Source organism: Corapipo altera, unplaced genomic scaffold, assembly GCF_003945725.1.
Source record: "Corapipo altera isolate COAL_440 unplaced genomic scaffold, ASM394572v1 58, whole genome shotgun sequence".
In the NCBI taxonomy this organism is placed as follows: Eukaryota; Metazoa; Chordata; class Aves; order Passeriformes; family Pipridae; genus Corapipo; species Corapipo altera.
The window spans coordinates 5,457,713-5,470,249 of NW_020884898.1; the positions used below are offsets into that span (position 1 = coordinate 5,457,713).

Genomic DNA, 12,537 nt, shown 5'->3' on the forward strand with positions numbered 1-12,537 from the left:
GTAATACAAGAATTTTGTAAAACAACAGGGCACACAGTTGGATAGAAAGTGGTATTTCTTCTGTGGTTCCCTTTCAAAAACTGGAAGACAAATATGCTGTCTACAAATCAGAACATATAGGAATGAAGTATTGATTGTATTTTCAAAATGCACTCTATTTTTTTCAAACCTTATAGTTGGTGCTGTAAAGAATCCCTGTTGAAAGGAAAAAGGATGGATTCAGTAGGTTTATAAGTCAGTATTGATCAGGAGCGGCTGCAGAATCTCATCATGTCTGTTCTGGCTGCCAGTTCTGATCAAACAATGGGAAAAATTTTGCATACAATGAGTATAGATCCATTCTGTTGACAGAAATTCTTTGGTCTTAATTGTTTCTCACTTGAAGCAGTAATCGGAATATGATGTAAAATTGATGCATCAGCTGTGAAACTTTCCTTGTGAAGTCATGCCCTTCCCCTTCCTTTTACTTCCAGGATTGACCGAAGGCAGATCTTTTCTAGCTTTTGCTTTGGTAACTCTGTACACTGTGTGTCTCCTGCACTGTCCCAACAGAAGAGCACTTGACTTTATGATTTTGGGGGATTTTGTTTATTTCTGTTTGCTTTTTTGTTTCTTTCCTGCACATGCCCAGTTGAACCAGTGGATGCCCGCCCGGCTGCAGACAGAGGACTCACCACACGACCAGGTACATGACTTGCATGGCTTTTACCTAACCTGTATTTCCTGGCATGCATGTGGTCTGCTTCAGCTGAAATGATTAACCTTTGTTTTCGTATATCCCTCTTATAAAATGTGATGCTATTCCGTGACCCAGGGGAGTGTTTCCACACAAATTCCCCCGTGTGAGTGCCCTCCGTGTCCAGAGTGTTCAGGATGTGTGCTTGCAGAGGGAGTGGGACCATAGACCCAGAACTGATTCATAGCAAGTTCTCATCCCTTCCAACCATAATGTGTTGGCAGGTGTAGGAGTGGGTAGAGCTGATTACCCCTTAGTGCAGACACTGCTTTTAATTTGGGAGTGTATGATAAAAATGTCAATCCTCTACGTAGAGTGTACAGAGTCAAGAAAATTTGGGCTAATAATTAATTTCAGAATTTGCATACAATTTCAGAATTTCAGGGGACATTAATATTTTTTGCTGTGCTACTTATCTTAGTTAACTCCAGATATCTAAAAATTCATATGTATTATCCCTCTGGATTCCCTGAGGACACCTTTATGCAGGTGTTCTTTCCATTCTAGGACAGAGAAGGGTGATTGTTTCTCCTCTGTAGGTACCTGTGTCTTTCTTTTTATTTCAGAATAATAGCAGATGATTAGCCTGGGTCAGGCTGCAGATGTTTGGAAAAGTTGAATGGGACAATTCAAGTTTTCAGAAGGAAGAGATTTTAGCTTTTCATGCTAACTTGTTTTACCTTTTGAGTTGTTTTTCCTCTGGTTTTTGTTTAGGCTTATCTGGAAATGGCTGATTCCATTGAGAGCAAACTGCCTTTTATTTCAGAAGTTACTCTCCAACACACAGTGAGATGAGATTGGTATATTTTAGGGTCAGAATTATTTCAGTGTTACATCATAATTGTGGGGGTTTTTTACAGATCAGATTAAACTGATCAATCTGTATTCTTTTCCCCTTCATCTTGTCCTCCAAACATCTGCTGGCATTATGGACAACACCTTCCCAGTGTTTAAATCTTTCTGATCACTCACCTATGTTTACTAGCTGTAGAAATTGCGACAATGGGAGGTAAAATCAGCTCACATGTTGCAGCAATTGTGATACATGTCAGAGCAGGACGGGTTCTGTGTTCCTAGCACTGCTCTAGGAGTCTGACATCTTCACTTGTGTTTAAAGTCTCAATTCATTCCATGAAGAGAGTCTGGAAACAGGTACAGAGCAACATTGCCAAAAGTCATGGGATCAGGGGACATCACCCCAGTAATGCATTATCTGTCTTCTATATTACATTTCTTCCCCAAGAACAGTAGAAATATCATCACAAATGAAACATTAATATGTTTAATCTGAACTTTGTAATATTAGTTCGATCTAGAAATTTTCTTGTAATATTAAAATTTGTGATTTTTAACAACTTTAATTTCAGTCATCTTGAAAAATCTCCTGTTACGAGGCCCATATTTATTACTAAGGATTGTTCCTTCCTCCTTTCTGTTCCCTCACACACACACGTGACAGAAATCCTTGGTGTCCCTCCTCTGGAGAAAAGATTTTCTCACACTGCTGCATTCTGGTTTCAGAGGGACATTATATGTTTTAGTCAACTATATCAGAGCATTTTGTTGGTTGGGGTGATACAAATAGTGCTAAAAGTAGAGGTAACAGAGGTCGTTAGTGATCTTTGTGAATGTATATGATAGACTACTGAGGACAGGTAAAAAACATTTCAGCATGTGACCATTATGTCTTGACGCAGTAGACGCAGTAACTTTTGCACTGTGAAAATCACATGGGATATTTCCTCAGTGTTCTGCTCAGGTGCAAACATGGTGCTGTCCAGGGGCCTGGGCCACTTTCCTTGTTTTTAGCGTGGAGTTTAAGTGCTGCAAAGGCTCATCCACTGTGTTTGGCACAGGGAGTGAAACCATCCAGCCTGCCAAGAATGCACTGCACTCATCCCTGCTTACATCCCTGGGGAGACTGAAATCTCTAACTGCTGTGCTTGCATTCCCAATTTCACAGCATGAAGTGTCTTACGTGTACATGTGAAATACGAATTCTGACACATTAAAGTAGTGCTAAATGTACCATATACATATCATGAACATGTTCTCTTCACTGTTCCTAGTAGACCCTAAGTTCCTTATGTCTTTCATCACCATTCCAAGATTTAGGCAAATTTTTTCTTCCTGATACAGATTCTGTCAATAACTGTCCACATGATTTTTCATCATCCTTCAAAAGTGATTTATCTGTGACAAAATTTCAATTCAACAAAAATGTGTACCAGTCTGAGTATCTTCATAAACTAGGAACAGAGGAAATCAAATGGATGCATATTGTGAAATAGAAAAGAGATTCTATTGTTTGGTTGGTTTAAAAATGTGTGTTTTAAAACTCTTTTACTTGCTAGTTACAAATAAAATTACTATCTTAAAGGTTCAAAAAGGGAAAGAGATACTTTTTGTACAGTCACTGTCCTTTCGGGATAATCTGATTTTACAGTTTGGGGCTGTTTTTTATTGAAAAAGAAAAATTTGAGAAAACAGTAGATTATTCTGCAGTGAAAAAGTATAAACAAGGGAACTGGACGCAGATTAATGTATGCAGCTGCTTGTAATTTTTTGTTTTAATTGCCCAGCTTTTACTGGTTTCCTGAAAGATTTGCCCTTTTCACAGTCCTGACTTTCCAGCTGGTGCCTCTGCTTGCTTGGCTCAGATGAACAAGGTGGAACCCTAACCTGCTTCTTCAGGGTGAAAATACAGGTGTCATGTCAACCTGCAACAGTCCAAGCCTGGGAATGAGAACAAGTGAATGTTTTGTAGCTGCTCAAAATCCTTGAAGAAAATGAGTTTTGAAAGAACTAAGAAAACATCAAAACACATGCTCTTTTTTCTCTTTTCCATTTTCTTTTTACCACTTTCTGCCCACACAGTATTCTTTGAATGTTCACTATGTTTTTCTTAAAGGTAGATCAAAATCATGTCAATCATCTTTGTCACTTTCCCACAAGAGAGGTAATTTGGTCACAGTACAGAAAAGAGTCAGAAAATCATAGAATACCAAGGGGGAAGGGGACTTCAAGGATCATCTGGTCCAACAAGTATTTAGTTGATAATAATATTTTTCATGCCTAGAATCTTTTTAATTCATCACATCGTTCTCTCTTTCAAAAAATAAAATCTATGAGTGAAGTCAGAAAAAGTAAAGAGTTGTCCAGTCCATAGAGCAGAAAAACTTATGAATAAAGACCAAGTTTAAAGCATTTACTGAAACTCATGCCAGTTGTTTAAACCCCCACCTCTGTTGCACTCCACCTGGGCTGTCTGCAGTGGAAGTTTGAATTGGAATATGATCTACATCAATCCCAGGAGGAAAATGATGTCAGGAGGAACCCCATTTCCTAGTACAGATAAAACATCAATGTAATTTACAGGAGTGTTTGAAAAGGAGCCTAGTGCTTCAGTTTACTGTCCTTCCCCTTCTTAATTCACAAACGGGCGAGCAAATCCAAGAATTATGCCTCAAACCCTTTCTTATCATCTCTTTCCTGGAAAGAAAGTAAATGAGACAGTAAAAGGTCAAAGGGAAGGGAAATATCTAGATGTACTAAGCAGTCATCAGCACAACTATAACAGATTTGTAACATTTTTCTTCTTATTTAGAAAAAAAAGGGAGACATTACAAGGCTCCAGTCCAGCCTGAGAAATTCCACAGGGAGAGCTTCAGATAGAACGAGGACCTCTTTTGTGATAGTCTCACCATAGCAGCTTTTCTGATAGTGTTTCCTTTTCACCAGCGCCCCAGAGGTCACTTTTTCATGATGAACACTTAATTTCTTGCAGCTGAATTTTGAGTATCTGTTCATTAGTAACTTCTTCTTTGTGTGAGTGTGTGTGTGTGCGCGCATGTATATATAGAGACAAATACACACATAAAAATACATTAAAAATATCTTTAGATTGACATTTTTACTCATGTTAATTCAGCAGGTCTGATCTGTGGAAATAGAGTGAAAATTGGAAAACAGGCCATCAGAAGAAATGTTGCTTAGTATTGGCAAATTTTCTGTAATTCAAGGTGATAAAGAAAACCAGTGCTCTTTTCAGGGCAGATCATATTTTCATCTGTTGCAGAGTTGCAGCTATAATTATACCACTAACAGCTGTAATTACATCACTCACAGGATGCCCATAATTCACAATGCAAGGATTTTATTATATTAACTGTATTACTTTCTTCCATGAAGTATGGTTTAGATTTATTGGGGGTTTTTATGCATTATCCCAGCTCATTGTCAGTTGATTGTTTTTGCAAACATTTAATTATTTTGAGGAAATATTGGACAGAAAGCTTCTGCTTTGTCCCTGGCCCTTCTGCTAATAAGTCAGGACATGGTGTCTTTATTGCATTATATAAAAAGCTGAGGGTTTTAACTCATGCTTGCAGAGGGTCAGTAAGCCTAATGGCTGTTCTCTAGAATCATTAATACATATGCTGCATCTGCATGAGGTGAGGGCATAGAACAGCTTAGTGAATTATTTATGATTTTCTTGCCAGAAGTTGCCAGGGTGGTTTTTTTTCCCTCTCTTAGTGATGCCAGTTCAATACAGTTGCCTTAAACCAACTGTCTGCAGCTACCAAATAAAAATCATTAATGGATTTTTTTCCTTTAGATCCTTTTGGTTTGTTTTATAAGTCAGATAGTTACTAACTGCAAATGCCATTATAGGTGCATATGCACAGCATCTGCATTGACATGCCAGAAATATTACTGAACCAGATTTTACTTGTTTTGATTGTTTTTACACACATGTATTCTGAAAAAGAATTATTTTACATTCAAATCCAATGAGAATCTTTTTTAAAAAGATAACATTCTTTTTTGCACTTTTTTTATGCTTTCTCTAATTTGAGAGCTCTATAGTCATCTATGAAGTAAAAGTGAACTACCATTAACTTCCAAGGAGAGATCAGAAAGTTTTAGTTCTATGCAGTCTTAAAAATGCATAATCCTCAAAGATACTTGAGTTGTCCTTACAAAACTGAGTATATACTCTTTGTTTCCTCTCTATGAGTGTACAATTTTCATTCTTCTTTCATTTCAAAATGAAGTGACCTGCACGAAGTCATAGGGTCATATGGAGGTAGTAACTGAACTTCTAGTTGGAACACACAACTGTCTGCTTGAGTGGTTGTTCAAAGACTGCATTTCTTTCTATCCACCCTCTTTATTTTAGATGAAGCTTTACCCAGATAAAGCTGTTTACTACTCTTGTAACAGGCCTTGACTCAACAGATCTTTTGTTGTTCTTGCCGTGACTCAAACAGAGCTCACGGACATGGAGCTGAATGTTTTCCTGAATGCAGTCAGTGCGTCCCTTGCTCAAACTGCTACTTTGGTTTTCTCTGTGTAGAGACCACCCACATCCACCTATTTCAACTGTGCTTCACTTGGAGGTTTAATTTTTAACTCTAGACCACAGGCACAGCTAATTCTGTTTCAGATCGGTGCGAAACAAAATAGAAAACTTTTCTATGTGTTTATGTAACCAGTAGGTGAAGCGATTACGAGCAGTGTAGTAGATAATGTACCCCTCATTGCATCGTTGGTGGAATTTGCTGTATCTTCTTTTTTTTTATTCTTCCGAGAGCCTAACTATGTATTTACAGAAACACAGAAGCTTATCTATGTGAGTACAGTGTTCCTCAAAGAAGCTACTTGTTCTTTTTTCATATGAGTGGTTTTTCACTCCGCATGGTTTGTTTTTTTCCTTTAGAGCAAGGAACAATAAGGCTTTTATACGCTGCTTTTTTGATATTTGGCTATGTATCTGTGCACACATGCGTGTGTACACATGTATGTATAAAAGCAGTTAATATTGCTTATTAACATCAATATAATTAAAAGCCTGTCATAGGTAGCTCGTTTTGTTGAATTTCACTAGATGCTTTTAAGCCCGTGGTTTGGATAACAAAATATTTTGTCAGTTTTTCTAAGGAACTGCAAGTTAATATATTTGCCAGCTGAGTTGAAGTATTTTTAAATTGAAATTTAAATTGAATTAGGACTGCTACTCCCTAAAGATAGTTTCAGAAGAAAAAGTGCTAATAATTATTGTTATTGGTGAATTTGCAGTGAGGCTGTTGCTCTCTCTTCTCGTCTTGTGCATTGGTTTTTGTGTTTGTATTGTGGATTTTAGAATTGGTAGTGAAAAAACATCGCTCTCTGTCAGGATTAAAGTTCTTATCAGAGGAAGAACTTTTCTTTGTATGCTTGTCTTCAGTGCAAGGGTAGAGGGGTAATAGGAAGCCCTTGCATCTTACCTCTAATCAAAGTTTTGAAAAGACCCTGAAGTTTTTCCTTCTTCAGTTGCTACCTTTGAAAAATGTATCTTTGATTTTAGCATGTAAGTCTAAATATGTAGTGTCCAGGACAGGTAAGTGAATGAACTGGAAATAAAGAGAACCTGTTAAAAAGTCTCAATTCTATAATTTAACATTGTGAAAAGGCATATATAATCCTTTATATATACATATATATATATAATTTGTCTCATACCAGGTATTTAATTGATTGCAGTGCAATGTCATGCTTCTCCATACTATGTAATCAGTTATTTGCAGAAGACTACCAGTTTACCTTAGCTCTGCTTTTAGAAGTCTTTTTCCTCACTTCTAAGGGAGGTAGGAAGAAAAAAAATTTCTGTCAGGTTTGTTAATGCAACAGAAGATTTTTCTGTTTCTGACCTTTTTCCTGTGCCAGCTGCCAAAAACAAGTTTCAGTAAGTCTAACATCATTCAATTCCTAATACCAGGTCCTACCTTTTGTTCAGATCCCATGGCATTTTTGTGGGTTGGTGAGTAAAGCCAGGTAGACCACCAGACCTTGGTCACCTGCCTCAAAACAAAAAAATTCTGTCTGATCTCAAGGCAAAAAAGATGGTTTAACCTACTACGTACTGAAAGTATGGCTCCCATGCTATGGAAATACGGCTCCCATGCCACTGTTTAATTGGAATAGGACTGAAGGGAAACCTCAGAGAAATGTGGCTTTAGGGAAACCTGAACCTACATTTTTCCAGCAACTGAGACTACTGGTGAACTTGTCACCTCCTTTTGGTCACTGACGTGACCTGTCCTGCCCTCTGAAATGCTGCTGTAACTCCTGCCTGCAGCGTTTGGCTGTTTAACTGGAGCTGACAAAGACCCACAGTCTGAGCTGTCACAGCTTGCTTTCAGTAAAAGTGGTCAGAGCTCAAGAGCAGAAGTGTCCAAGTCCATTTTCCTGCTCTTAGCAGTGGCGCTAACAGGGTATGTACAGATTTCACCTCTGCCTTATACCCCTGGCACATCCACTGAACTTTTGGCAGCCAGCATTTGACAGGTTCCAGGACTGGAAATTGTATTTTCTCCGTTGTGTTTCTCAACCCTGGAGAAACATTTCTTCTTCACATTTGTTCATTTATATTTTGAACATCCTCATGATTTGTGCCAGTGAGTTCCATGATCCAGTTGTACATTGTACCAAATTATGTATATATATGTATGTGTATATGCAAACTCTTTCTTGTGTTAGTTTTCAATCTTGTGTCATAGTCCTGTTGGTGTCCTGTATTTCATAGGAGAAATGATGAATGACCATTCTCTGTAGACTTTCACCTTGTCATTCACACATAGGCCTCTGTCATGTTTCCCCTTGGTTGTCACTTCCAGTCTGAAGACTCCTGATCTTAGTTCTGCCTGTACAGAAGCCGTTCTGTACCCGTGATCATCTGTGTCTCCCTGTGTTGTATCTTTTGTAGTTCTTCTGCCTCTGTGTGAGGTGGGGTGACCAGAATGGATAGCTAGATTTAAAATGAAGATGCAGAATTTAACCAGTGGTGTAAAAATGTATTCTGATTTCTCTCTTTTCTCATAAGTGCTCCCAGCTTTCTCTTTGCCTTTTTGACTGCACAGGGACTGCAAGGTCTCTGTCTCTGGGTGGAACAGAGCTATACTAGAGCCTTTATTGTGTATGTATAATTAGGGCTGTGTATCCCCACAAGCATAACTTTACATTGTATCAACATTGAGTATCATTTCCCTTTTATTTTGCACTCGGAATTTGTAATATCCTTTATTATCCTGCAGTTCTTTGCAGCTGTTTTACTTTGACTATCCTCATTTTTACTTTTAGTTTTTGTTAACAAAATCTCATGTCACTATTCACTCCCTTATCCAGATCACTTTGCAAATAGCACAGCACAGATCCTCATGGGATCTTTATGGTTCTTGGATTTAGAAATGGTCTCTCCTATGTAAATGCCATAATATGTCTGTGTCAGTACTGTGATGTAGCATCAAAAACCAGAGAAATTTGAGAGGTTTAAGTGCTTTATTCCTTACAAAAAAAAAAAAAAAAAAAAGACAGTAAGGTAGAATTTATGGAGCAGTCAGACTGTTCAAGAAAATAACCATAAATACTTTATTGCATGAAGATGAATTCTTGTTCTCTCCTTTGCATGGTTTCCTATGAAAAGAAAGAGCAGAACCTTAGAATTAGATTGTCTGTACAGTCCAGAGAAGTTCTTGGGAAGGTCTATTCTTGCTGACTCATAATTCAAAAATAAAACCAGGACTTGATGAAAAAAAGAAATTGCACATTCAAAGGCAATCAAAGGGCAGTAATTCTTGCATTGAGTACTGTGGAGCTTATTGGCACATGGAATTCTTCAGGAATTTATTTGGAGTCCAGAGAGACAGTGGAACAGATGAGCAGTCAGTAGTGTTGAGAATTTTAAAAGAGGTTCTTCCTCTGCATCAGAACTTAAGGTCAGGCCAAGATAATAAGAATGAAGCCTTGGAGAGAAGAGCTGGGGGTGAGAAAATGCTAAAATAAATACAGACAAAGAATATGAACCAGTTTGTTCTTATTATATTCAATAGGGAGAGGAAATAATATCTCATAAATATCTCATTCTTCTGCAGTGTTTGTACATCCAAGAAATACAAATGTCAGTGCATTGATACTGAGAGGGAAAATAACCAGCTCCATGAATATCCATATGTTCTCTATAAGCAGAAGCCAGCTCTTCAGGATTCATAGATACATGTACAGGATACACTGTTCTGCTGCAATTAAGTCTGGCTCATTCTCCTAAGGCTGTTTTCTAGGAGGAAATCCTCGCCTTCTTTCCAGTTAGACAAGTCCAGCATCTCCCTTTCACCCATAAGGGGAGAAAAGGGTTGCTGCAAACTGTGCTCACTTGCTTTTCTGGATATTTCTAATAAAGAGGGACAGTTATCACCTCTCAGAGAGGAGACAAGCCATGAATCATTAATTCTGAGTGGTATGAAATCTGAACACAAATAAGAACTGTGTAAACCTCACAGACATTTTAGTAACTTACTTGTGCATGTTTGTGCAAAAGGTACAGACTCGCAGGAAACAAGAAAATACAATATCTGGGGTTCCCATCCTCACACCACGGGTATTGTGTTTTTTCCTCACAGCAACCTGAGCTTAGGGAGGAGGATGATTTTGGCCTAAACAACAAATTTTCTTGACATTGCTAAAGAGGCTGTCAGAGCAGATCTGTCTGCAGTCTGTGAGCCAATTCAGGAGGCCTCTGTTGGTCCCTCACAGCTCAGTTCATGCTGAAAGCCTTTGGTGCTCCTACCAATATGGCTGCAGTGGATTAAAATTCGTTCAACTGAGGAACTTTACCAGCTCATTCTGTGTCACCTCAGTGGGACTGAAACATCAGACGTACCTCCCTTTTCTCCCAGTTCCCTTTTACGTTGCATCCCACCTCCTCTGTGTGAATAATACCAATGTCTTCTTCTGTGGTAAGGGTGGGGTTGAGCAAATCCTTACTGGATCTGAACCGCTGACTTCATTTAATGCCCTGTCTTTGCACTGCAGGTTCTGGGCTGACCAATGTTAAAACAGAAGAGATCTCTGAAGTGAAGATGGATGCGGAGTTCCGGCATGACTCAGGGTATGAAGTTCATCATCAAAAGCTGGTGAGTGAACAAACTGTGCTTTCCACACCTGCATTTTGAGTTGCTGATTCAGTCTCGAGCTAGTGAGTCACTTATGGCCGTGTTTCCCCTCAGTGATGTGGATGCTGAAAGTGCCAACAGAAAGTTATCACATGAACAGATTATGATTTTTCTGGTTCTCTCTTTGATGAGAGTAAACCTGGAATAATGTCAGCAGAGAGGGTGGAAAGTCATCAAGTCTGACATGAGAGGAAATTCTGACAGTTCCAGGCCTTGCACTGCTGTGTCACTGGATGTGGTCATATGGATAGTACTTGTCCCACAGTCCATCTGTCATGGTCTCATAACTAAAGAGAAGGGATACAGAGGAAGGAAGATGCTAAGTTTAAAAAAAGAAAATAAAAAGACACACAGCATGGTGCAGCAAGAAATAGAGTGACACCGTTTCAGGAATAGATTCCTTTCCTGTCAAAACAGATGGTGGTGGTGCATGAAGGAAGCTGAACACCGTGGAGCATAACCTTTCACAAGATTGCCTGCTTGGGATAAGAGGAGATTCTCCACTGGCCTTAATTTTACTTTGGCTGTGTCTGTGTGTTTTGTTTCTTAAGGTATATGAAATGATTGTTAACAGGTGAAGGGCACATAGGAGCAAAATATTGTTCCCCATTTGAACTGTACTTCTTATGAACATAAAAAGTACAACCAAAAGCAATGTAGGTAAGAGCAAACATCTTCTAAAAACTTTTTTCAGTCCCTTAATAAGCAATGAAGAACCCATACAGCAGTGTTGACTATAAACCTTTTCTGCTTCCAGTTCCATGGCTTTCAATATCCTGATATTAAGCTTGAAAGCTTTTTTTCTTAATATATTCTTAAAGCTAAGTAGTGCTGAAAATTAAAATTAACATGGGGCTCAAATTTGCATTTGAACTAGGCAATCACTACGTGAAAAGATATTCTACCATCTCTTTGATGCCGAGAACTGAGAATTCCCAGTTTGCCGAGCTAATCCAAAATGCATTAGCACTAATTTGGGAAAGTCTGACATGCTTAGCTCAGATGAGTTAAATATCCAGATGGAGCAAACCTGTACTGAAGGGAAGGAATTTGGAGGAATGTGTTCTGGACACAGTAGATACTGGTTTGTCGTAGGCATTTCCCAGCAGCCCCATTCAGTGTCTAAGTGGTTTGATACCAACCCACACAGTTTGGTGCTGGGAACTCCCCTTACAGTGGTGGCTGATGGGGAGTGCATTGCTTAAAATGGGACCTTCCTCGCTTCTTACAGCATTTTTTGCCATACTTCTTACTGATAGGTGCAACCACTATTGAAAACTTAGTGAGCTGTCTTCCAGGTTATCTTTTCAGTTAAGACTGAGCAAGGAGTCTGGTCTTGCTGAGAAATATTGGACTGATGCTTACAGGGCATTGCTTCTTTACCACACTCCATGTCCTGTCCAAGGCCCTTCTCCATTAGCTTTAATTCGAAAGCAGGGAGCAGAAAACACTTTCATCTGTGCTTTCCTTCTGTGTCCTGGTAGGATTTACTGAAACAGTCTCTTAAGGATATTGCTTTGAATTGAGCTGCACATTGTATTTTACACTCAAACCTCTGAATTGAGCTGAAATTGCAGTTATTTTCTGCTTTATGGATGGTCATGTTTGAACTGCACATTAAGTTGATTTTCATGGCTCAGAGTGCTTAAGGCCTTCCTTTCTTGCATATTAGCTGGGGTATTCCACAGTGCTCAAAGATAGTGTGGTAACAGAATTTCAGTCCTGGGTAGGTAAAATTGACAGGAGAAATAATTACTTCACATCAGCTCATGCCAACACTGTCCATTGTGTGTGCTTTCTAGTGAATTCTTA

The 12,537-nt window shown here is 38.7% G+C and overlaps 1 protein-coding gene across 4 annotated transcripts in view; it reads left to right on the plus strand.

Annotated features, from left to right (window-relative positions):
• Positions 1-12,537, plus strand: part of APP (amyloid beta precursor protein) — a 204,051-nt gene that overhangs the window by 182,535 nt on the left and 8,979 nt on the right. For 2 of the 4 annotated variants that reach the window (XM_027648787.1, XM_027648790.1), the window contains 2 exons: positions 632-685; positions 10,586-10,686. In XM_027648787.1, the coding sequence (XP_027504588.1) occupies positions 632-685; positions 10,586-10,686 (155 nt within the window). The remainder of the gene's footprint in view (positions 1-631; positions 686-10,585; positions 10,687-12,537) is intronic. The other 2 variants (XM_027648789.1, XM_027648791.1) reach the window with 1 other exon arrangement.